Below are 23,938 nucleotides of genomic sequence, written 5' to 3'. Positions count from 1 at the left end.
GTCATGTGTTGATTCCTTTCCTAGTCTCTTGAGGAATCTCTGAACTGCTTTCTAAAGTATAAGTTTTACTAATTTGTAGTCCCACCATCAATGTATGAACATTCAGTAAATTTTTAAATATACAATACAGTATTAACCATAGTCATTATGCTATACAGTAGATTTCTGGGACTTATTCAGTTTGTATAACTGAAACTTTGTACTTTTTTACTAATATGGTCCTGTTTCCTCCTCCCCCAGCCTTTGGCAACCACCATTCTACTCTCTGCTTCTGTGTCATGTAGTATTTGTCCTTCTGTATTGAACTTATTTTACTTAGCATAAAGAAAATGGAAGCATTTTCTTTTTTAAGACTGAATAATAATCTATCATATGTATATACAACAGTTTTTAATCTGTTCATCCATTGATGGACATTTTGGTTATGTGTATGATCTGGCTATTGTAAATAATACTGCAGTAAATATGAGAGTTCAGATATCTCTTTGAGATCCTGGCTTTAATTCCTTTGTATTTATATCAGGAAGTGGGATTACTACTTCAATTGTTCGTTCTGTTTGTAATTTTTTTATGAACTTCCATACTACTCTCCATAGTATCACCAATTTACATTCCCAATAATAGTATATAAGAGTTACCTTGTCTCCATATTCATGCCAACACCTATTTTTTTTATAATAGAATTCTAACAGATGTTGGGAGAAATATCATTATACAGTTGATAACTGGTTATGTTGAATGCCTTTTCATCTATCTATTGACTATTTATGTACCTTCTTTGGAAAATGTTCAGTTCCTTTGCCCATTTTTAATTGTTTTCTTTTTCCTTTTTATTTTGTGGTATTGGGGATTGTACCCATGGGTGCTCTATTGCTAAATAACAGTACTGAATTTGCACATATTTTTGTTTCTTTTTTATATTGAGACCAGTTCTCACTGAATTGCACAGGCTGTCCTCCAACTTGCGAGCCTCTTGCCTCAGCCTCCTGAGTTGCTAGGATTACCAGCATGCACTACATGCCCTGTTTTAATTTGGTTATTTGATTTGGCTTTTTTTTTTTTTTTTTGCTTTCATTTGTAGGAGTTCCTTATATATTTTGGATATTAACCTTTATCAGATATTTGGTTTATAAATATCCCCCCACTCCATAGTTGTCTTTTCATTTGAATGGTTGTTAACATTTTGTGCAGAAAACTCATTAGTTTGATGTGCAGTAGTCATCCCTTATCCATGGGGAATATCATCCAAGACCCCAGTCGGTGCCTTAAATCCTGAATATTACAAGCATTTTTGTATGTACAAACCTATGATAAAGTTTAATTTACAAATTATACACAGGCCAGGCACACTGATGCATACTTATAATCCCAGCAACTCAGGAGGCAGAGACAGGAGGATGGCAGGTTCAAGGCCAGCCTCAGCAACTTGGTGAGACCCTGTCTTAAAATAAAAAAAAAAAAAAGAGCATCCTTATTTTAAGGATGCTCAGTGGTAAAGCATCCCTGGATTAAATCCCCAGTACAATCAATCAATAAGACACAGTAAGATTAACAAAAATAATAATAATTAAATAGAATAGTTACAATAATATGTTGTAAGAAAGTTTATATAAATGTGGTATTTCTCTCTTGAAAGAGTCAAAATAAACAAATATTTTGAACCACAGTGGACTGCTGCTAAGTGAAACTGCTGAAAGCAAAACTAAGAATAAGGGAAGACTCCTGTAGCTCTGCTATTTTTACTTTTGTTCTGTGTGCTTTTGGTGTCATATCCAAGAGATCATTGCCAAGCTCAATGTCAAGAAGCTCTTTCCTTGTTTTTTTCTAGACCTTACATTTAAGTGTTTAATCCGTTTTCAGTTGATTTTTGTGAAAGGCATAAAGTAAGGGTCTAAGTTTTTTGCATATGGATATAAAAAGGTAATAAGTTTTATGGAGAAAAAATAAAGCCACTAAAGTAGGGTGGCAAGGGGCAAATAAGGTGGGCAAACAAAGCTTCACCCAGAGGTTGTCATTTGACCAAAACCTGAAAGAGGTGAGGAAATGATCATGTGGCTATCTGAAAAACAAGACCATTCCAGGTAAAGGAGGCAACAAGCAAGACTGCTATAAAGCAGAAGTTCTGGTGTATTCAATAAACAGTAGCATGATTTGGGTAACTGGAGTCAGTGAGCAAGAGGGAGAGAAGCAACACATTAAGTCACAGAGATTAAAAATGTGGTGGGGATTAGAACATGTAGGCCATTCAAAGGGCTTGGCTTTTCCTCTAAGAAAGGTGAGAGCCAGTGGAGGGTTTTTTAAAATTGAATGACATAATCTGATGTTTTACAAGGATCATGTTTTACAAAGATCTGGCTTTTATACTGAGAGTAGACCATAAGAGTAAGAAATGTCTTATTCATTTTGGTACCCCAAATAATCAAAACAGTATGTGGTATATAGTAAGTCTAATAAATATCAAAAGCTTTATAATTTTTCTGAACAGTCCAACTTTAGACCACTTAGCAACACTACCATGTGGCAGAATAGTCCAACTTTAAAATGACTTATTTAGATAATCAAGAGACAGGTTGAGCATCCCTAATCTGAAAAATCTAAAACCTGAAATATTCTAAAATCCAAAACATTTTTAGCATGAACATTATGCCACAAATGGAAAATTCCATGTCATTAAACTGTATTTCATGCACAAAATTATTAAAAATATTGAAGGGCTGGGGGTTGTATCTTAGTGGTAGAGTACATGTTAAGCATGCACAAGGTCCTGGGTTCAATAACCAGCACCACCAAAAATGTTATATATGGGGAGGGTGTGAAAATTACCTTCAGACTATATAATAATAGGGTATATGTGAAACACAAATTGATTTTATGTTCAGGTTTGTTTTCCATCCCCAAGATAATCTCATATATATGCAAATGTTCAAAACACTTCTGGTCCCAAGCATTTCTGATAAGGGATATTCAACCTATGCTTAAATATGGATTAGGTACTAGATGATATAAATGGTATTTTTTAGGTGTGATGATGACACGGTAGTTATATTTAAAAGAGGGCATATCAATTGGAGATTTATATATATATTTACTGATAAAATAATTAGTGTCTAGATCTTGATTTAAATATTCCACCAAAAATGAATAAAAATAAAAGGATTGATGATACAAGATTGTTGAAATGTTGATAATTGTTAAAGCAGGTGACAGATGTATGTGATTGATTATATTATTATTTGGGGCTTATTCATTCACTGGCATAATGATTATAAGCTTTTTTATATTCATTCACATTTTTTATATATTGGATATGTCTATAATAAAGTTTTACAAAAATTTTTATGATCTCAGTCTCTCCCTCCCTCCTTCATTGTTGAATATTATATGTTTACACATATATAGAAAACCTACAACATTTCACTTTATATTTCTACCTCTAGTAATTTATCGTGAGGAAATAATTTGATATGGCCAAAGATATAAGTAAAAATATATTCATCTTGGTGTTCTCATAATAGCTAACATTTGAAAAAGCTAAATTTCTCACAATTGAAAAATAAACTATAATATAATCCATACAGTAAAATACTCTGCAGCCCCTAAATGTTTTCAAAGTCTGTGTAATGACATTAAAAATATTCACAATAAAATAAAGTGGAAAATTATATACAGTATTACCCTGATTTTGACTAAAAACGATAAGATGTAAGGAAATATACTGAATTCTTAATAGTATTATCTTTAGATAATAGGATTTTAGGTCATTTTTATATGGTCTGTTTCTTAAAATTTCCTTAATAAATTTATCTACTTGTATTAAGACAGACAAACAAACTTTTATTTAAAGTCTCAACTTTAAACTTTTTGACCCAGTATTACTTCTTGTATAAGGATAAAGAAATAGTCAAATTAGGATAAACATTCATGTTCCAGGACATTCATGAATTGCTGTTGGTATTAGCAAAAGAATTGGAAATGTCTAGGTGACCAGAAAATGGTGAATGATTAAATTATGGTGCATTCATGTTGTATGGCCTGTAAGTGTTTCCAAAGTGTGAAATGAAGAAAATTCTCGTGGCACAAAAAAAGAAAGATCAAACTGTGTATACAATATGATTTCAGTTATAGTTTTAAAAAATGAAAGATTGAAGATGGTCAATATGTAAGAAGATTTTGGGTGATGTTGGTTTTAGCTTTTCTACTTTCTAGATTTTGTAAATTGTCTATTCTGATCATGTACTATTTCATAATAAAAAATCTTTTTAAAATATCTTGAAAAAAGGTAGAATGCAGGGAAAAGAAAATGGGTATTTGAGGAGAAAGAAAGAAAGGCCTGGAATCACTGCTAGGGAAAATATGCTAAGAAGTTAATGAAAAATAAATGATAGTTAAACAAGAAGTGGACTCTTTGTAATAGGGCAAGACTATTTAGTTTTATGTCTTGACAGCAGTCACTAATCTGGCAGCAAAATTAGAGGTAAAGTTTTAGTTATCTAGGATTAGGAGAGCTTGGTAAAAGGTCCCAAAGTCCGTGTTACTGGTCTACTTCCATCGTTGATCTGAAAATGTTTTTGATACATGGTAAAGTTCTCTAGGGGGCTGGGTGTATAGCTCAGTGGTAGAGCACTTGCCTAGCATGCATGAAGCCCTGGTTTGAACCCCTGCATCACAAACAAGCAAACAACTAGACAAAGAATAGTCGTAATTTTTGTCTATCCCATGGCCCCTGTCCTAGTTCAAACCTCATTATTCTTAAACTTTTTGATTGTTCTTCTTGCTCCAATGGTTCTCTCCAAACTGTCTTTGTCATTATCCAGAGTTCTCTTTCTAAAGCACCACTCAAATCATTTTATTTATTCCTTTTCAAAACCCTGTGTTGGCTCTCTGTTGTCTTAGAATGTCCAAACTTTTAAGCCACAAATTCAAGACCCTTTATGATGTGGTCTCAAAGTAGCTTTCTACCCTAATTCCTTACTGTATCTCAATGACCTTTTTCTATCCTCATTCTGCCCACAATTCTATAAATATGCAAGGCTTAACTAGCACTCCATGGTTTTGCTCGTGTTACATCCTCTAGAACAGCTGAGGGACAAATCTGGACTTAAAATTAGATGACTTATATTCCTGCTTTGCTTCTGCTGTTCACAGCTGGCTGTGTGATGTTTAATATGTTATTTTAACCTCTTTGAATCTCAGTTTCTTTCCTAATTTTTTCATCTTCACTGTATTAATATCTACCTCAGGGAGTTGCTAGGACTCATTCAGATAATGAATACAAAAAGCATATTATAACTAAATGCATGGCACACATGTATGGCATTATTTTCTACCTGGCTCTGTCAGGATGCTTTTGACTTCAGATAACTTAAACCAACAGAAAAGAGCTTAAACAATGAGGAAGCAAGACCAGAGGTAAGGCTGTTCCTGGGTTGGTTAATTCAGCAACTCAATAGTGTCATCAGGGACACAGGATCCTACCATCTTCCTGCTTTTTACTCTGTTGTTTTGTTCTCTTGGACTTTTTTCCCACATGGTCCCAAGATGGCCACTATAGTCTTAGGTGTTGCACGCACACAACAATATTCAGAGACAGGAAAGGGGAAGTATGCTCCTTTTTAAGAGTGAGAAAATCCCTCTAGATAAGACTCCCTTTATTCTTACCATCACTGTAATCTTCTCCTTATGTTGAATTGATAAAACATCTAGCATGTGCCCATGCCTAAACCAGCCATCATTGGGACAGCTCATCTTAATTAACTTAAACCAATCATGACCCATTGCCTGGTGCTGGCCCCTGTCTTTCCTGAAGAAACAGATTGCTAGAAAAGGACAAATTAGGGACTTTGTTAGGGAGGGAGAAGATTGTGATAGCAGGGTATATATAGAGATTTGATTGATAGATAGATAGATAGATAGATAGATAGATCGATCTAGAGATAGATATATCTAGAATGATCTATCTTCTATCTAAAGGAAAATCTTAGTTTATTAGGTAGGGCAAGGAGATGAAAAGAAGAGGCCATAAGTAGTAGATCAGTATAAAATGGAGTTTGATTTTGGTGGCTTATGATTTTATTTTAGGTACCTTACCAACTGATGACAAAATAGGTGGGGTGGGGAGAGTAAGAAGCTTTGGTTTTGCTAGTTCTACACCTCTGTTTTAAAGTTTCTCTTTATATTTAAATAGGTATGCAGTGGAACTGAAGAAGACCCTGATGACAAAAATGCACCTTTTCGCCAACGGCCATTCTGCAAATACAAAGGACACACTGCTGATCTCCTCGATCTTTCATGGTCTAAAGTAAGAAATTGTTATTTGAATTGTATATTAATTCTATATAACTGAATTTAAGATAAAAACAGTTTTATTTGTATCATTATCACACTGTCAAGTGTTTGGATGTTCATATATCCTTTGTGGGAATTGTATCTACAAGTTAAGTTTAAAAGAAGAGAGCTTTTGAGCCAATTTCTTTCTTTCTTTTTTAATATATGACAGCAGAATGCATTACAATTCATATTATACATATAGAGCACAATTCTTCATATCTCTTGTTGTATATAAAGGCATGAGCCAATTTCTTAAAGAGTTGTCATTAAAGGCTAGGAAGGGTGGGAGGGTAGGGAGATGAGGGAGGGTCAAATAACAGGTACCAAAATACAAATACTGTTGTTCCATAGCACAGTTACCTTTGCTTTTATTATAAGCAGTAACTTTGCAAAATAAGTTTCCTCAGCAAAATGAATATGATTTTGACTACTAAGTTGAAGTTCATAATATCTAATCAAAACTGTTTTGGGGTTAATTGGCTAACATTCATGAAATTATTAATTTTTGTTTGACAGTTTGTGATATTTTTCCTTATAGGAAAATTATTTCCAAAATAAAGAGACTCTTTTGCCACAAAATATCTTAAAAGTCTTGTGAAAATTTAAAAGAGATGTTTTAAATTTTATATAAGGTATTTGAAGTATGAAAACTTAGAATTTTTACATGATCTCTTATGCTTTCTTCAAATTAAAATTTGTCAGTAATCAGAATCTACAATATGTTAAAAATTTGGGGAAGAAAATAATATTTAAAAGCCTTGACTTGAGGAAAATGAACTGAGTTAACCAACTAATATCAGGCATACCATTGGTGCCCATATATTTTAACTATGTCAGGAGAACTTCATGTGGCACAAAGATTCCAGTGGTATATATTGGCAAGTCAGGCTTTTTCTGAGCTCCAGCTTTGTTCTTGCCACACCTGTTTAGATGTTCTGGGTACTCTTCTTTAATCATGTGTTCTTTAACCCACATCTCTCTTAACCTCTCAAAACAAGCTTAGGTCACACCTGGTAGTTGATTTTTAAACTACGTCCTAATTGTCTCTTTGCACTTCTTTCCTACCCTGAGTTGTCAGAAGACGGAAATCTGAGGTATCTTTAATCTGGTAATCATATTCATCTGTAATAAGTACAAATCAAATATTTAGAATCTTTGCTTTCATCTTGCTTTTTTTTTTAAAGCAAACCATATTTTTTTTTCTGAAATGTGATACTAACGGAAAGAACTTTTAAATTTTTTAAAAAGTATTTGTGGGATACAATGTGATAATTCAATATATGTATAATAATATGTAATGATCAAATGAGGGTAATTTTAGCATTTCCATCTCCTTAAATATTTTTAATATTTTTACTTGTAGATGGACACAATACCTTTATTTTATTTATTTATTTATTCATTTATTTACTTAATGTGGTGCTGAGGATCAAACCCAGTGCCTCACACATGCTAGGCAAGTGCTCTACCACTGAGCTACAACTCCAGCCCCTCAATCTCCTTAAACATTTATCATTTTTTCATGTCAGGTGCTTCTGAACTCTTCTGTAGTTCCTTATAAAGCATGTAATAAATTGTTGAAAATTATAGGCACCCTATACTGTTCTATGGAACACCAGTATTTGTATTTTGGTACCTGTTACTTGACCCTCCTTCATCCCCCTACCCTCCCAACCTTGCTAGCCTTTAATGATAACTCTTTAAGAAATTGGCTCATGGGCTGGGGATGTGGCTCAAACAGTAGCATGCTCGCCTGGCATGCATGCAGCCTGGGTTCGATCCTCAGCACCACATACAATAAAGATGTTGTGTCCACCGAAAACTAAATATTAAAATTCTCTCTCTCTATCTCTCTCTCTCTCTCTCTCGAAAAAAGAAAAGAAATTGTCTCATGCCTTTATATACAACCAGAGATATGAAGAATTGTGCTCTATATGTGTAATTGGCTCATGCAATGTGGTGAAAGGCAAGTTTGAAATTTATAGGACAGCCCTGTAGGGTGGAAGGAAACAGCAGAAGTTTATGCTGCAGTCTTAAAGCAAAATTTTTTATCCTCTGGGAAACCTCAGTTTTTCTTCTCAGGGCCTTCAGCTGATTAGATGAGGCTCACCCATATGCTCAAGGGTTATTTCCTTAAAGTGAACTGATTGTACATGTTAACTAAGTTTACAGAATGTCTTCACAACCACTAGAGAGGTGCTTGATTATACAGCTGGGAACTATACCCTACATAGAATGACACCTAAAATTAACCATTATAGAGGCTGGGGGTGTAGTTCAGTGGCAGAGCACTTGCCTATCACTGTGAGGCACTGGGTTCGTTCCTCACCACCACCTAAAAATAAATAAATAAAATGAAGCTATTGTGTCCATCTACAACAAAATATTTTTAAAGAATTAACCATCATAGCTATCTTTTGATCAAAATTAGTACCTTTTCTTTAAATTCATTCTCCTTAGCCTTTCTCTGGAACTTGATCATTTGATACAATTAATCTTTTTTTTAAATACTCTTCTTGGTTATAGAAACTTATACTTTCTTGATATCCTCCATGTCTTGTTGACCATTCCCCTTTTTTCCTTCACGGAAGAAATAGTAAAAAGAACATTACTTAAAACCTATGCATACACACCTATATAAAGGTCAGTACTTTCCACTCACTCAAAACATATCTGTTTATCAATCTACCATCTAATTAAGCATATGAACTCTGGAGCTAGACTCCTGGGGTTTATAACCTACCTAGTCTAACCCTTATAGTTTTATAACCTTGGACAAGTTCCTTAAGGAACTTGAGGCTCAGCATGCCTCATTTGCAAAATAAGCATAATAAAAGTAGTTTCCTCAAAGAGTTATAGGGGAAAATTAATTGACCTAGGAAATACAAATCAAATGGCTCAACTAATATTATTTATTAAGGTGTCAGGTAGCAGTTTAAGCATTGAGGACACAAGCAAAATGTAAATACATATGCTCTCTATTTGTACTCTCAAATTGTATGATGTCATTGATGTTTCCTTATCAATAATTTTTTTAAAACTGAAATTTGTGCCTGTTAACTAGCATGCCTAAAGCCATATATCCAAGGAGTAAAGAAAGGAGTTAGGGTTCAACTCTCATGGCTTTGGAGTATTCCACTCTAACCCATTCCTGTGTAATAACAGCTAATCACCACATGGAAACAAAATTACAAAAATAACAAAATGTTCTGTACATCACAAGACGTAAGAAATCAAAATTCTTATACACTTTCTTCCCTGTTGTTCTTTCCAAACCCCTGGAGGCAGCAGACATATGATTTAGTATCTATCTCGCTATCTACTTATTTCCAGTGAAAAATATGCATTTTTAAGGACTGGTGCCAGTTTATGAACTGGCCCTTCCTGGTCTTTTTTTTTTTTTTTTTGCTACTAGGGATTTAATTCAGTGCCACTTAACCACTAAACCATATCCCCAGCTCCCCCTTTTTATAATTTTAGGGAAGGATCTTGCTAAGTTGCTGAGGTTGGCTTTGAACTTGAGATCCTTCTGCCTCAGCCTCCCAAGCCATTGGGATTATAGGCATGTAATAATGCGCCCGACTCTTTCTGGTCCTTTTTTTTTAATATTTATTTTTAGTTGTAGATGGACACAACATCTTTATTTCACTTGTATATTTTTGTATGTGGTGCTGAGGATCCAACCCAGGGTCTTGCATGTGCAAGGCAAGCACTCTACCGCTGAGCCGCAACCCCAGCCCCTCTTCCTGGTCCTTGATAGTACGAATACCACTCTGTGAAGAGATAAATACAAAAACCAAGATGAAGCCATTTAGAAATGTTAATGGGAGTTTTTAAGAGTAATTTTATGATTGTTGAATCTAATCTTAAAAATTGGGCTTTTAGCCAGGAGCAGTGATGCACACCTGTAATCCCAGCAGCTCAGAAGGCTGATTCAGGAGGATTAAAAGTTCAAAGCCAGTCTCAACAATTTAATGAGGCCTTAAGCAAATTAGCAAGACCCTGTCTCAAAAAATTTTAAAAATGGTTGGGGATGTGGCTTAGTGGTTGGGCACCCCTGAGTTCAATCCCACTTATGTAATAAAAATTGGTTTGTGTTTTATATTTCTTTTATTTTTTTATTCTTCTAGTAGTTGTATTCTGTATTTTTAGTAGTTCTGGCCTGTGATTCACTGGAAATTAAAAACAAAAGCAGTCCTTTACCACAAATATTTTGAGAAGCATTGGTCCAGATAGGTTATTTGAATGGGATTTCATCCCATATCAGAATGGTCACTAAGACAAGGAAAAGATGGGGAGAAAACACCAGTTTCTGATCACCTTATTGGGGTAGTGGAAAAATTAATAATCATTTCAGACCAGATGCAGTGTTGCATACCTGCAGTCCCAGTGACTGAGGAGGCTGAGGCAAGAGAATTATAAGTTTGAGGTCAGCATGGGCAACTTAGAAAGACTATCTCAAAATAAAAAATAAATAGGATTGGGGATGAGACTCAGTGGTACAGTATCCCTGGCTCAGTCCCTAGTACTGCAAAATCATTATCATCACAATCATCATCATCATCATCATCAAATGTTCCAGGTGTTTCCTGTGTGTAAGCAGGTACCAAAGATGCAGCTGGATCCCAGGATTAAACATCAGTGAGGAGAAGAGGGAAAAGGCAGGGCTGATCATTAAAAGGACATGTGTCAATTCTATTGTGTCTGTTGTTATGGCCAAAATTGGCTTGGGTTTGTTGATGTCCCTGCTGTATCTACTTTTAATATTTTGAAATATTTTAAGAGTTAATAACTCTTAAAACTCATAAGCAGTTTTCCATCTTTAGAAATGCAGGCTTTGAGGACTTAACCATTTTAGTTAGGAGGAAGAAGTTCAAAAGCTCTATTGTGCAACATGGTGACTATAGTGAATATTCATGTGTTACATTCTTGAAACATGCTAAGAGAATAGATTTTACATGTTCTCACCACAAAAAAATAAGTATACAGATAATGTATATGTTAATTAACTTGATGTAGCCATTTCACAATGGATACATATCGTGCAATGTTTATGTGTCAATTAAAATCAAATAATAAATTGTAAAAGTTGGGGATGAATGGTCTCCAAGGGTTTATCATATCCCTAACTCCCCAACCCCAGGGGAAAAGAACAAAATTTCTTCTGTTCTAACTGCACACATATAGTGCCTTTCTTTTTCTTCTCCACTAACCAAAAATGTATTCATTCTTTTTTAAAAAAATTTTTGTAGTTGTAGATGGACAGCATGCCTTTATTTTTGTTTATTAAGGATCAAACACAGTGCCTCACATGTGCTAGGCAAATGCTCTGACACTGAGCTACAGCCCCAGCCCCAAAATATATTCTTTCTTTAATCCCATCTCCTTTGTAAAGCATTCCCTGACAACAAAGATAAATGTTGATCTGTTTCACTGAATTTTTATAACACCTATCTTGTGCTTTTTTTTCATGAACTTTCTTTTTTTTAATTTTTTTTAGTTGCCAATAGGCCTTTATTTTATTTATTTATATGCAGTGCTAGCGCTCTGCCTCTGAGCCACAACCCCAGCCCCATGAATTTTCTTTTTACTTAAATCTTACCTATGTACATTTCTGGGTCTTGTTTGCAACAAGATTCTAAGTCCCTCAAGGTTAGAGGCCTGATCTTCTTTCACTGTTGTTCCTCTTTAATGTCTTTAACAATCAGTATTTATGATGGGTTTTCTATTTGTTGAAGACTTATTTTATGCCAGGTAATAAGAATTACCTTATTAATTGTTAGAATAACAACCCTCACGTGGTGGACAGTCTTTCATTTTATAGATGAGGGGACTGGGCTCTGTGATGCACCTAAGATCACAAAACTCTATGGGGAGAACTTGATTTACCTCTAATTTCTTTAACTCCCAGGATCAATGCTTAGTTTAAGAAATTTATTTAATTTTATTTATTCAATAAGTATTTATTAAGTAGAAACTTCTTGACATATAGAACAAATCATAACATGTCTTCTTTACAGAATATTTTAGAAATGTCTTCATATCTATTTCATATGCTTATACTACCTCTTTTAGTTACATTACCTCTTCCAGCTTAAAGCAAGAACTAAATGAAGACAATTTTTATTTGGAATGTTTTATTTTGGGTTTTTGCTGGGGATTAAACCCAGGGCCTAGCACATGCAAAGCACATGCTCTACTACTAAACCACATACCCTTGGCCCTGAATAAAGCCAGTTTTAATGAGCAGTGTGCCATCGGTTTAGTTTTATATAGTTGTTATTAGTCAATAGAAAATAATAATGAAAACTACATATACTTGTTTAAACTTTTCTGGAACTGGGTGGATCTGCAAAGTAAAAATTATGGTTATTAGATGTTTCAAAGAATATTGTAGGTCTTCCAAATTCTGTTTGTTTGTGGTACTAGGGATTGAACCCAGAACCTCATGCATGCTAATCAAGTGATTTATCCCTGAGTTACATGCCCTGCCCCCAAATTCTGGTTTTTTAATTGTAAAGTATGCCATCTATCTAAAAACGGTTTTGCTACATAAATGTATACTTTTTGAAATAGTCAAAAATAACATTTATTTATATCTCTGTATAATTACATATCCAAATCCATCTTTGCAATTAATGTTTTACAGTCAAAAGAGTAAAGATTAGTAATTAGTATTAGCAAATGACAAAGTTATCATGGTACTTTCCATAACATGTCTTCTACTTAAGCACTCTGTGAAACAGTGTAGTGGTTAGAATCTGGACCTTAAGCCAGATCACCTGAGCACAAATCCTAGCTATGCCACTGATGAGCTATATCTCTTAGCCAAATTGTTCACCCTCTCTGTGCCTTACTTTTCTCATTTGTCTAAAAGGATGATTTCTACCTCAGATTTGCTATATAGTACTGAGAATAATATAGACGAATTATACATATTCAAAAATATTATTATTGCTTTGGTTTGTTTAGAACCTTTAAGCATACCAGAGAATAATAGGGTCTCATTTGAGTTTCCTTATTCAGTATCACTTAAATTTCTTACCCTTAAATAGATTGTTTAGAAGTTAATGAATTTCTACCAGCTAGATCATTTTGACAGATAGATGTTTCGTTCTTTCATGATGGAGCCATCACAGTGCCTCATCATTTATACTACCTCTTCAAGCTTTGAAAGTTCTATGATCTATTATGAAAGATTTGACAATTTGTATTCTCTATTTTTCTTGCCTAGAGTGTGGCAGGTGCACAATAACTTTTCATTTCCATGCTGCATTATAAAGTAATTTTTGAAGACTTTAAATGACAATTAGGATCCATGTGAGTTAAAATTCACCAATATTATCAATGTGAAAAATAACTGAACTAAAATGACAACCAAGTGAGTAGATGCCTTGTATTTATAGTTAAGTAAGTTTCCGTGTGTACAGGCTATACCAGCTAAGGTACACCTTAGTCTTCTGCTGGTGCCTGGAAGATTTCTTTGGACATAGATTGTAAGATTCATACAAATTTCAGAAAAGGCAATATGAATTCATGAAATCTGATATTTAAGTGATTGAGAAAAATGAGATCTTTCCAGTGAATTGGATAATCTTTTGTTCTTTCTGGTGCTGCATACAATAGCAGCACTATGGAGGTACACAAAACTGAAAGTTCACTTTTGTTGTACAAGTAGGTTTTTTTTCATATGATCATAATCAATATCATTTTCTTCATAGAACTACTTTCTGCTGTCTTCTTCAATGGATAAAACAGTCAGGTTATGGCACATTTCTAGAAGAGAATGCCTTTGCTGTTTTCAACATATTGATTTTGTCACTGCCATAGCTTTCCATCCAAGAGTAAGTAATTGTTTGTGTACTTTATGTCATGCTAAAAGGAAGATGAGGGAATTTGGTTTCTTTGGAGGGCAGTTGGGCTACAGAAAAAAATATTAATAGCTATATAGATTGAATCAGTTTAAATTAGTCTTCCATTTTGCTTTAAAAATGGGAAGGGAAATAAATACTCTGTTACTCTGTATCAGAAGTGGGAATATTTTATTCTTAATGTAATAGTAAATAAGCATTCCAAATATGTTATTAGATATGTAGGGTATAAATAAAGTATCCCATTAAAGATGAGAGCTGTTACAGATGGAAGGAGAAATCAGCAAATTTATAAAATGAGAAAGGGAAGTGTATACAGAGGAATTGTAGGAGGATTAGAGAGGAAAAAGAGAAAGTGGAAAAGACTAAAAGAAGCAAAGACCAAAATTCATTATAAGATATACAAAATTCTGCCAGGCATGCTGACAGACACCTATAATCCCAGAAGCTCAAGAGGCTGAGGCAGGAGGATTGCAAGTTCAAAGCCAGCCTTAGCAACTTAGCAAGACCCTGTCTCAAAACATAAAAAGGGCTGAGGATGTGGCTCAGTGGTTGAGCACCCCTTGGATCAATCCCTCGTACCCCCCCCAAAAAAATACACACATACACACATACGACACACACACACAAAAAAAAATTCCTATTTAATATCTGGAAACTTTGTTAATCCTTTATTGTTGTTGTTATTTATTGTTTTGACAGTGTCGTGCTTTGTTTTTTAAATAATTTTAATCTTTAATTGATTTCTTTTTTTAATTGATTTCTTTTTTTAATCTTTAATTGATTTCTTTTTTTAATTGATTTCTTTTTTTTAAGAGAGAATTTTAATATTTATTTTTTAGTTTTCGTCGGACACAACATCTTTGTTTGTATGTGGTGCTGAGGATCGAACCCGGGCTGCACGCATGCCAGGCGAGCGCGCTACTGCTTGAGCCACATCCCCAGCCCAGTGTCTTGCTTTGTTGCCCAGGCTGACCTCAAACTCCTGGGCTCAATGATCCTCCTGCTTTAGCCTCCCAAGTAGCTTGAACCACAGGCATTTGCCACCTTACCTGATATATGTTGTTAATCTTGATATCCCTTCTTACTCATTTTCAATATAGAAATTTTTTAAATATCTTTCCCCTTTAAAGAAAGTATTTCATATTATTTCAACCAAAGGAGAAAAATCTGCTTTAATGGAATTATTGTCTATTGTATGCCCTTGAAGGACAGAGACACCAAATGCTTAAAGCTAGATTGGTTTTAAGGTTTTTTGCAACTGTAAGCACAAGGGAAATCACATGCTGGTATCAGTTCTACTGCCTAGACCTATAATAATTGGAGTCACCCTATGCTGAGTTAACTTGCCCTCCCCTGTGTTGACATATGGTTACATTACCAGTCATGTCCCTATCCCAATTTGTTTAACAATCTTTTTTTTTTTTTTTTTTTGTACTGCGGATTGATCCCAGGGGCACTTTACCACCAAGCCACATCCCCAGCCCTTTTTATGTTTTATTTTGAGACAGGGTCTCACTAAGTTCCTGACGGTGGCCTTGAACTTGAGGTCTTCCTGCCTTAGTTTCTCCAATTACTAGAATTACAAGTGTGTGCTGTCATACCCAGCAAGCATTATCTTTCTTTTTTTAATATTTTTTTAGTTGTACATGGACACAATATCTTTATTATTTATTTTTATGTGGTGCTGAAGATCGAACCCAGTGCCTCACACATGCAAGGCAGGCGCTCTACCACTGAGCTACAGCCCCAGCCCCACCATTGTCTTTTGAATGTAACATTTCAATCATATTCCCATTTCTTTCTCTTTTCACCCAAATTAGGAGAAAAGACTCTTTTTTCCCCTCAGTATACTTTCTGCCTTTTCTAGGCAGGTTTACGACATAGGTAGTAATAATTTTGAACCCTTAGAAGAACTTGGTCATAAACTTATGAAAATTAAAAATGTCTGATCTATGTTAATACCTTATCAGTTTTGACTATCAAGTTGTTAGAGGCTTCTTTCTGAATAACATTGCTATCCTGGTCCCCTAAAGATGCAGCAGGATAGATTTAACCTTTGTCTCTGTTTTTAGCTATCAGGGTAGAAAGATACCTTACATTGTGATAGTACTGGGTAGCTTTTTATTATTAAGGCCTCTGACAGTCAGTAATTTCTGTATATTTTTATTTTTGAAACAAAAAAAGTCTACTGATCTGGAGGGGTTTTGAGAGGGGATGGGGAAGAATGCAGTGGTGTAGACATTTTCTTAGACAATATGACTTGGAATATGACTGGAAGGAAGGTAGCAGAATTGTAAACAGCAAATTGGAGACACACACACACGTACATAAGTAAAATTTTGGGGCTGGGGATATATCTCAGTTGGTAGAGTGCCTGCCTCACATGCATAAGGCCCTGAGTTCAATCCCCAGTACCACACACACACACACACACAAAAAAAAAAGAATGCTAAGATGAAGTTATTTTGTTTGTTTTTTGGTTTGTTTTTGTAGTACTAGGGATTGAACCCATGGCTTCATGCATGCTAGGCAATTGCTGTACCACTGAGCTACATCTCCAATCCCCAAGATGAAGTATTTTTACTTGTTCATCTCTTCTAGTATACAATGAGTAGGGCTGATTAAACCATAGTCATAAAAATGCCCATTATTTGTTGATTGTCCTTGACAGGCATCATAAGTAGGTAAGAACAATAATCTTAAGCAGAGAAGAGAATTGCCTCCTTGTTTTGGTGCCCCAATTATTTAATCTTTAATTCTTATGTTGCCCAAGATTAGACCAGCTTGTTGGTAGGACTGATTTAGTTTACTGCAGGATTTCTTGACCTTGATACTATTGACATTCTTTTTGTAAATATTTTTTAATTGTAGGTGGACACAATACCTTTATTTTATTTATTTATATGTGGTGCTAAGGATCAAACCCGGGGCCTCACATGTGCTAGGCAAGCACTCTACTGCTGAGTCACAACCCCAGCCTGACATTCTTTGTTATAGGGGGAGAGAAGCCTCTCCTGTGAGTTGTAAGATGTTTAACAGCATTCCTAGCCTCTGCCAACTAGTTGTTGGTAGTATCCCAACCCACAGCAGGCTGTGACAACCCAAAATGATTTCAGACAGTGATAGATATCTACTGTAGGGTCAGATTTCCCCAGACTAAGAACTCCTGATCTGAGATTGAATCATGAAGTGATTCTCTGCTGACAAGGTATTAGAGTTCCCAAAAAAGACTGGTTCTGTAAGCCACTGACCCATGTTACCCTTTTATCCCTGTGTTATGTGTATCTCAGGGAGAGTATGGTATAGGATAGTGTCTCCCAAAACATGGTCCTTGAAGGTATTAGCCCTGTTAGATGTTCCTTCAGGACTCCCCCATCTGCCCCCAAAAAAGTGTGTGGTGAGATAAGTTGGAAAACACTACCTGCTTTACCCTCTTTTTAGAGATTCAAATCATGGATTAGTTGAGAATACTGTTTAACATTTTGCAATCCAGAATTTCTCTGAATTATTTAATCACAGAATTTTTCCATGCAATACATACTCAAACACATTTTCTATTAATATACATACTTTAAGAAAAGCAGTTCAAGGATAGGATAAAATATTAGAATGCTATTTCTCCAAAATGAATACTGAGGTTTCTAATTTTTATTATTTTTGATGCATAAACTAATGCTAGCTTAAAGAATAGTGCTTTGGGACTGGAGGTGTGGCTCAAGGATAGAAAGCTTACCTGGCATGTTTGAGACCCTGGGTTCCATCCCTAACATCCAAAACAAAAGATGAAGAAGAATACTTCTACAATGAGATCTACATTTTAAAACGTTATTTATAATAGACTTAATGTTTTGGTTTGCCAAGTTTTTCTTCATGTGGTAGAATAAAAAGCTTTTCTTTTGCCACCTTTTTAGGATGACAGGTATTTTTTAAGTGGGTCACTGGATGGAAAGCTTCGCCTTTGGAACATACCCGACAAAAAAGTGGCTTTGTGGAATGAAGTAGATGGTCAAACAAAATTGATCACAGCTGCAAATTTCTGTCAGAATGGCAAATATGCAGTAATTGGGACATATGATGGGAGATGTATTTTCTATGATACAGAGGTAAATGATTATTTTGTGAGAGTAACGTAATTGAATACTTAATAAAACACTTTTGTGGTTTGGGGCAAGTCATTAATCCCCTGCCTTACTTGTAAAGTAGGACAAATAAAAAAAATATCTGTCTAAGAATTGGATCAAGTGATCTTTGAAGTTTGTTCTAATTCTGATATTTTTAATTTATGCTTTCTTTTTAGCATCTGAAATACCATACACAAATACATGTCCGATCTACTAGAGGGCGCAACAAGGTTGGAAGGAAAATTACTGGCATTGAGCCTTTACCTGGAGAAAATAAGGTACTGTACTATTCAAAACCAGCTTTCTTCACACTTCACATAGAGTTGAAGTTACTTTTAATATCTGGACAAAAAATGTATTCCCTTTCTGATGGAAACTCCTGTTTCTAGCTTTGAGGTCTGTTTGTTTTATATGTGTTTAATGCCCCTTTTTTGGCTTTGATGAAAATAGCTTAACTTAGACTAAAAGTTAATATTTTTAACTTTTCCTTTTATTTATTTTTAGATACTGGTAACCTCAAATGACTCTAGAATCAGACTCTATGATCTGAGAGATTTGTCACTATCCATGAAGTATAAGGGTTATGTCAATAGCAGCAGCCAGATCAAAGCAAGTTTCAGGTAAATTGACATTGAGAAATTCCCAAAAGAGATCAAAACATTTTCCCTATTCCCATTTTTTTCATTGATCTATGCCTTATTTTTATGTGAGGGTTTTAGTTTCTTTGAACTTTGTAACTGGCATCTCATATCATCATGCAATACTTACTTTGTCTACATGTATGGTTGATAAGACTTAGAATGGCCCCTATTCTACAGATGAAGAAACCAAAACCCCAAAAGTTGATTGGTCAAAGTCACAGTTGCAGAGCCAGGATTAGAAGACTCTTAGCTTCAAAATTTTTGCTTTCATTTGTTATGTAAGCTTTTAATAGGAGGATTACCCCAACACCCCCACCATTGTCTTTTTCCTTTTAGGTACAAGAGCTCAGAAAGCAAAGTGCCCTATGTTTACACCTTTACTTATTATTATTTGAACTCTTTTTTTTTTTTCTTTGTACGAGGGATTGATCCCAGGGCCACTTAACCACTGAGCCACATCCCAGCTCTTTTTTGTATTTTATTTAGAGATAGGGTCTGACTGAGTTGCTTAGGGCCCTGCTAAGTTGCTCAGGCTGGCTTTGAACTCAAAATCCTCCTGCCTCAGCCTGCTGAGCCTCTGGGATTACAGGTGTGGGTCACAGGCTTCATTATTTGAACTCTTAATTTGTGATCTGCAGGCTCTCCTTTTGAAATAGGATTGCCAGCTTGCCTTTTCTTCTTCCTAGCCATCTTTCTTTCAGCTCTTTTCCTATCAGTTGTACTTTTCTTCTTGAATTCCCTAATAATTAACTGGTAAAGTATTCTGCTTCTCTCATCCCTTAAGTCATTGTTTGTTCCCGTGTGAGTTAACTGGCATCAAAGTGACCAGAGCTTTGATGAAAAAACAGATGCCAGGACTAGAGGGGTTAGCTCAGTAATAAAGCACTTGCCTAGTGTGTGTGAGGCCCTAATTCGATCTTCAGGAAGTACACACGTTACACACACACACCATATAGCACCCACATTAGACCACCCACTCAGAACCTCCAGAATGAGACAATGAGTCTAGTCTTCAATAAGCTCCTTCAGGTGTGTCTTAGGTATTTTAAATTAGGAAGTACTGGTAGAAAGAAACTTTAATATTTTTTCTTTTTATTACTTTTTTTACCTTTATTCCCAAAATTTAGCCATGATTTTACTTACCTCGTTAGTGGTTCAGAAGATAAATATGTTTATATCTGGAGTACTTATCATGACTTAAGCAAGTTCACTTCAGTCAGGAGAGATCGTAATGACTTCTGGGAAGGTATTAAAGGTAAGCAAATGCCTACTTATATGTATCTTTATAAGTGAATAAAGTGGAGATTTATCAGAATAAATTTGTATCAGCATTATTTAAGAAGTTTATCGATTATAACTGCTTTACATCCTATTTGGCTTTGTTTGTTTGATTTTTCTATGCCAAGGAAGAATTTGTCTTGGTCTAAAATGTAAGAATTCATAGAATCTTAGAACTTTTATGTGTTCTATTTTTTGGTTTTGGTTTTGTTTTGTTTTAGAAAATACTTCTAGGTTTTAAATTGCTTTTAGTTACTTCTGTTTGTTTATTTGATTGATTACCTTTTGACAATACTGGGATTAAACCCAGGGGTGCTCTACCACTGAGCAACATCACCAGCCCATCTAGATAGGGATTTGCTAAATTGGCCAGGCTGCCCTCTAACTTGTGATCCTCCTCCCTCAGTTTCCTGAGTAGCTAGGAGTAGATGTGTGTGCCACTGGGCCCAGCTCTTTCATTAGCTTTTAAGGATGTTTGGCATATAACATATATGTATGTTAGTTTCTTTGCCCTATCCCACACATTGGGGATTGAACCAGGGGTGCTTTACCACTGAGCTATGTTTCTGGCCGTTTTTAAAATTTTTAGTTTGAGTCAGAGTCTTGCTCAGTTGCCCACACTGGCCTCAAACTGGCAATCCTCCTACTTCAACCTCCCAACTAGCTGGGATTACAGGCATGCATCATCTTACCCAGCTTGTATGTTGGTTTTAAAAGATATTTTTCATATTACCTTTTTGTCTTGATGTTTAATATCAAATTTATCAGTTATCCTAAAGTGAATTATTTTCCAGCACATAATGCAGTTGTTACATCAGCCATCTTTGCTCCAAATCCAAGTTTGATGTTATCTTTGGATATGCAATGTGAAAAATCAGAAGGGAGTGATAAAGGTGAAGATGCTGAAGTTTTATATACCACATCAACTGGTAGGTACCTATATTTTATTTGCCCTAAACTTTTTTCTTGTCACTACTTAGGAGACTCACTAACCTAGTGTTGACTATGATGATATTTTAATGAGCATAAAGAATATTTGTTTACAACATAATAGTCATTGTTTGTTCCAGTGTGAGATAACTGGCACTGGTTGTCAGATATTCATTTTGGAACATTTTAGTAAATTTTTTTGCAAATTTTGCTTTTTTAATTCATCTAGGAGTTAATGAAAAATTTGAAAGTTCATAGTTTTTATAGGCAACCATTTTCCTCAAAGAAATGCAAACAGTATATGTAAGTACAAAGCTTCTTTATTATGTGTCTTTTCTACTAGACTGTAATCTCTAGAAGAGACTCTGTCTTATTTTTTCTTTTTCTTTTTGTACCCACACAATTATACGTTTCTACACTCATATATGTTTCCCCTTCATATTCTACAGGAAATCCTAGCTATGGATTATTCTCAGATTTTTTTTTCTTGTTGTTGCTTTGCACCTATGTTGGTATAATCTAAGATTTTTCTATTCCAGTACTGGAAAATAAAGCCAGGAACACTCAACCACTGAGCTACGTTTCCCACCCATTATACACACACACACATATACACATACACATATATATATATATAGTTTGTTTGTTTTGAGACAGGTTCTCACTATGTTGCTGAGGCTGGCCTCAAAATTGTGAGCTTCTACCTCAGCCTCCCAATTTACACCATCACACGTGGCAGGAATAAACTCTTAATCCCAGGGTATGGAGAACATAAAATATCTGATTGTCCTCTCTTTCTTCCTGACATATTTGACAGTTTGAGCCTGTCATCCTAGTATATAAAATGGTGGCAATAACCTGCTTTACAGGATTTTTTGATAGGAATTAAAGATAACATTGCAAAGTGTCTAGCAGAATGCCTGGTATATAGTAGATGTTATCAGTATCGTCTTTATTATTACATAGTCTCAATGCATTTGTGTATGATGAATTTTTTTCTTCTGTAGCCTTTCTCATATACTTAAGTCCTTTGCTACTGCTACACAGCATGAGTTTGGATATACCAGAAGGGTGATGAGGAATGCTCAAAGACATAGAATATGTTCTTAGTACATCTAAGTGAAACCATTTTGTCTGACTCATCCTGTATACTACTTTCCAATTAAAGTTTAGATTATTCTTTTCCTTATTAATCAGTTCTTCTTACATCTATAATCTTTACCTATTTATAATAGAATTAGTTAACACTGAATTTATTAAATGTTTTGACCCAACTGGCAATTGTTAGAGGTAAGCATTTTTGCCATTCGGCATAGCTATCTAGATCTTCATATGGAATGTAAAGGCAAATGGTGATGTCAGCATTCATAGAGCTAAGGTGTTTACTTCATTTCATGGCAGTTTTAATGTGTCTGCAGTACAGTAAACCTTACTGTCACTGTCATTAGAGACGCTGTTAACAATAGACTTGCCCAGCTAGTACCATTCAGCCAGCATTCCAGTCCTGCTACTGAATAACACTCTAACCTATACTCATGAAACGGAAACATTAAACGACTTAGAGGCTTAGGCTCCTGAGAGTAAATCTGGGCCTCCAGGCCCCAAGGAAGAATAATACCCTCAAGCCAGGGAAAGAAGAGCTAACACAAAGTTAGTGGAAGTGAACCTCAGAGAGGAGGAAGGTACAGCAGGATGAACAGGTTACAGGAACAAGCCAGAAAAGACTGTGGGGAAAAGATCTTCCCCCAAAAAGGTGGAGTGTCATGGGCATATGGTAATTGTGACAGCAGGCTGCATTTTCCTTTCAAACTCACTGAATTTTTTTTTCTCTGCTTTTAAGGTACTGCGAAGACAGACAACACAGAAGTTCTTCTCTCTGCTGACTTCACTGGAGCAATCAAAGTGTTTATTAACAAAAGGAAAAATGTATCTTAATTTAAATTGACATTTAAAATAAACATATCAGTAAGTTTCTATATGTATCAGAACTGAAAAAATATATAGTATTTCAGGCTAACATCCTTTTTTAATTTTTATTGAAAGTTTTTCAAATATAATATATTTTTTGAGAGGCAGTGTTAATGATCTAGGAAATCCTGGACTGATAGACTAGAAAAGAATGTGGCTAGATTAACATTGCCAGACATTAGGCTTTATGTTTTGTTATGTTTGTGTTTTTGTTATATAATTATGAACATGCACAAGTTTCTGCATGAAAGATATTAATATATTAATCACATGTGTGTGCCTTTTGGTTACATGCACTAAATCTAACAAAGTTAAATTATTTCAGTGGCTCTTTTAGCCTCTTACTGGGGTATAGTCTTGTTTCTAGCTTAAATTTCTTTTGCACAAAATTTCATTTTAAAGAAAAGTGGTCTCCCTGGGTGCAGTGGTGCACGTCTATAATCCCAGCAACTCGGGAGGCTGAGGCAGGAGGATCCCAAGTTCAAGGCTAGCCTTAGCAACTTAGTGAGACCTTGTCTCAAAATGAAAAATAAAAAGGTCTGGGGATGTGGCTCAGTGGTAAAGCACCCTTTGGTTCAATCCTCAGTACCAAAGAAAAAATAAAAGTGGTCTCTTTTGACTGAGTTATTGTTTTGAAAATGTTATATAGATCTTCAATAGGTCAATAACCATGGGTAAATGGTTTTTATAAATTTCTCAATTTGGGGACAAGATTTTTTTTGTGGTCTAAATTGTGGACTTAAGATTATTTTCTTTGTTTGTATATATATATATATATATATATATATATATATATATA

At 35.0% G+C, this 23,938-nt stretch overlaps 1 protein-coding gene across 1 annotated transcript in view; it reads left to right on the top strand.

The window, feature by feature from the left end:
• Positions 1 to 23,149, top strand: part of Wdr44 (WD repeat domain 44) — an 87,463-nt gene extending 64,314 nt beyond the window's left edge. Inside the window, exons 13-20 of the mRNA XM_015498527.2 lie at positions 6,185 to 6,298; positions 14,049 to 14,171; positions 18,113 to 18,304; positions 18,499 to 18,600; positions 18,827 to 18,942; positions 20,091 to 20,218; positions 21,036 to 21,170; positions 23,012 to 23,149. Coding sequence (XP_015354013.1) covers positions 6,185 to 6,298; positions 14,049 to 14,171; positions 18,113 to 18,304; positions 18,499 to 18,600; positions 18,827 to 18,942; positions 20,091 to 20,218; positions 21,036 to 21,170; positions 23,012 to 23,106 — 1,005 coding nt within the window. The 3' untranslated portion in view covers positions 23,107 to 23,149. The remainder of the gene's footprint in view (positions 1 to 6,184; positions 6,299 to 14,048; positions 14,172 to 18,112; positions 18,305 to 18,498; positions 18,601 to 18,826; positions 18,943 to 20,090; positions 20,219 to 21,035; positions 21,171 to 23,011) is intronic.
• Positions 23,150 to 23,938: the final 789 nt, after the last annotated feature.

Source organism: Marmota marmota, unplaced genomic scaffold, assembly GCF_001458135.2.
Source record: "Marmota marmota marmota unplaced genomic scaffold, marMar, whole genome shotgun sequence".
Taxonomy (NCBI): domain Eukaryota; kingdom Metazoa; phylum Chordata; class Mammalia; order Rodentia; family Sciuridae; genus Marmota; species Marmota marmota.
This window is presented reverse-complemented; position numbering and strand designations above follow the sequence as displayed.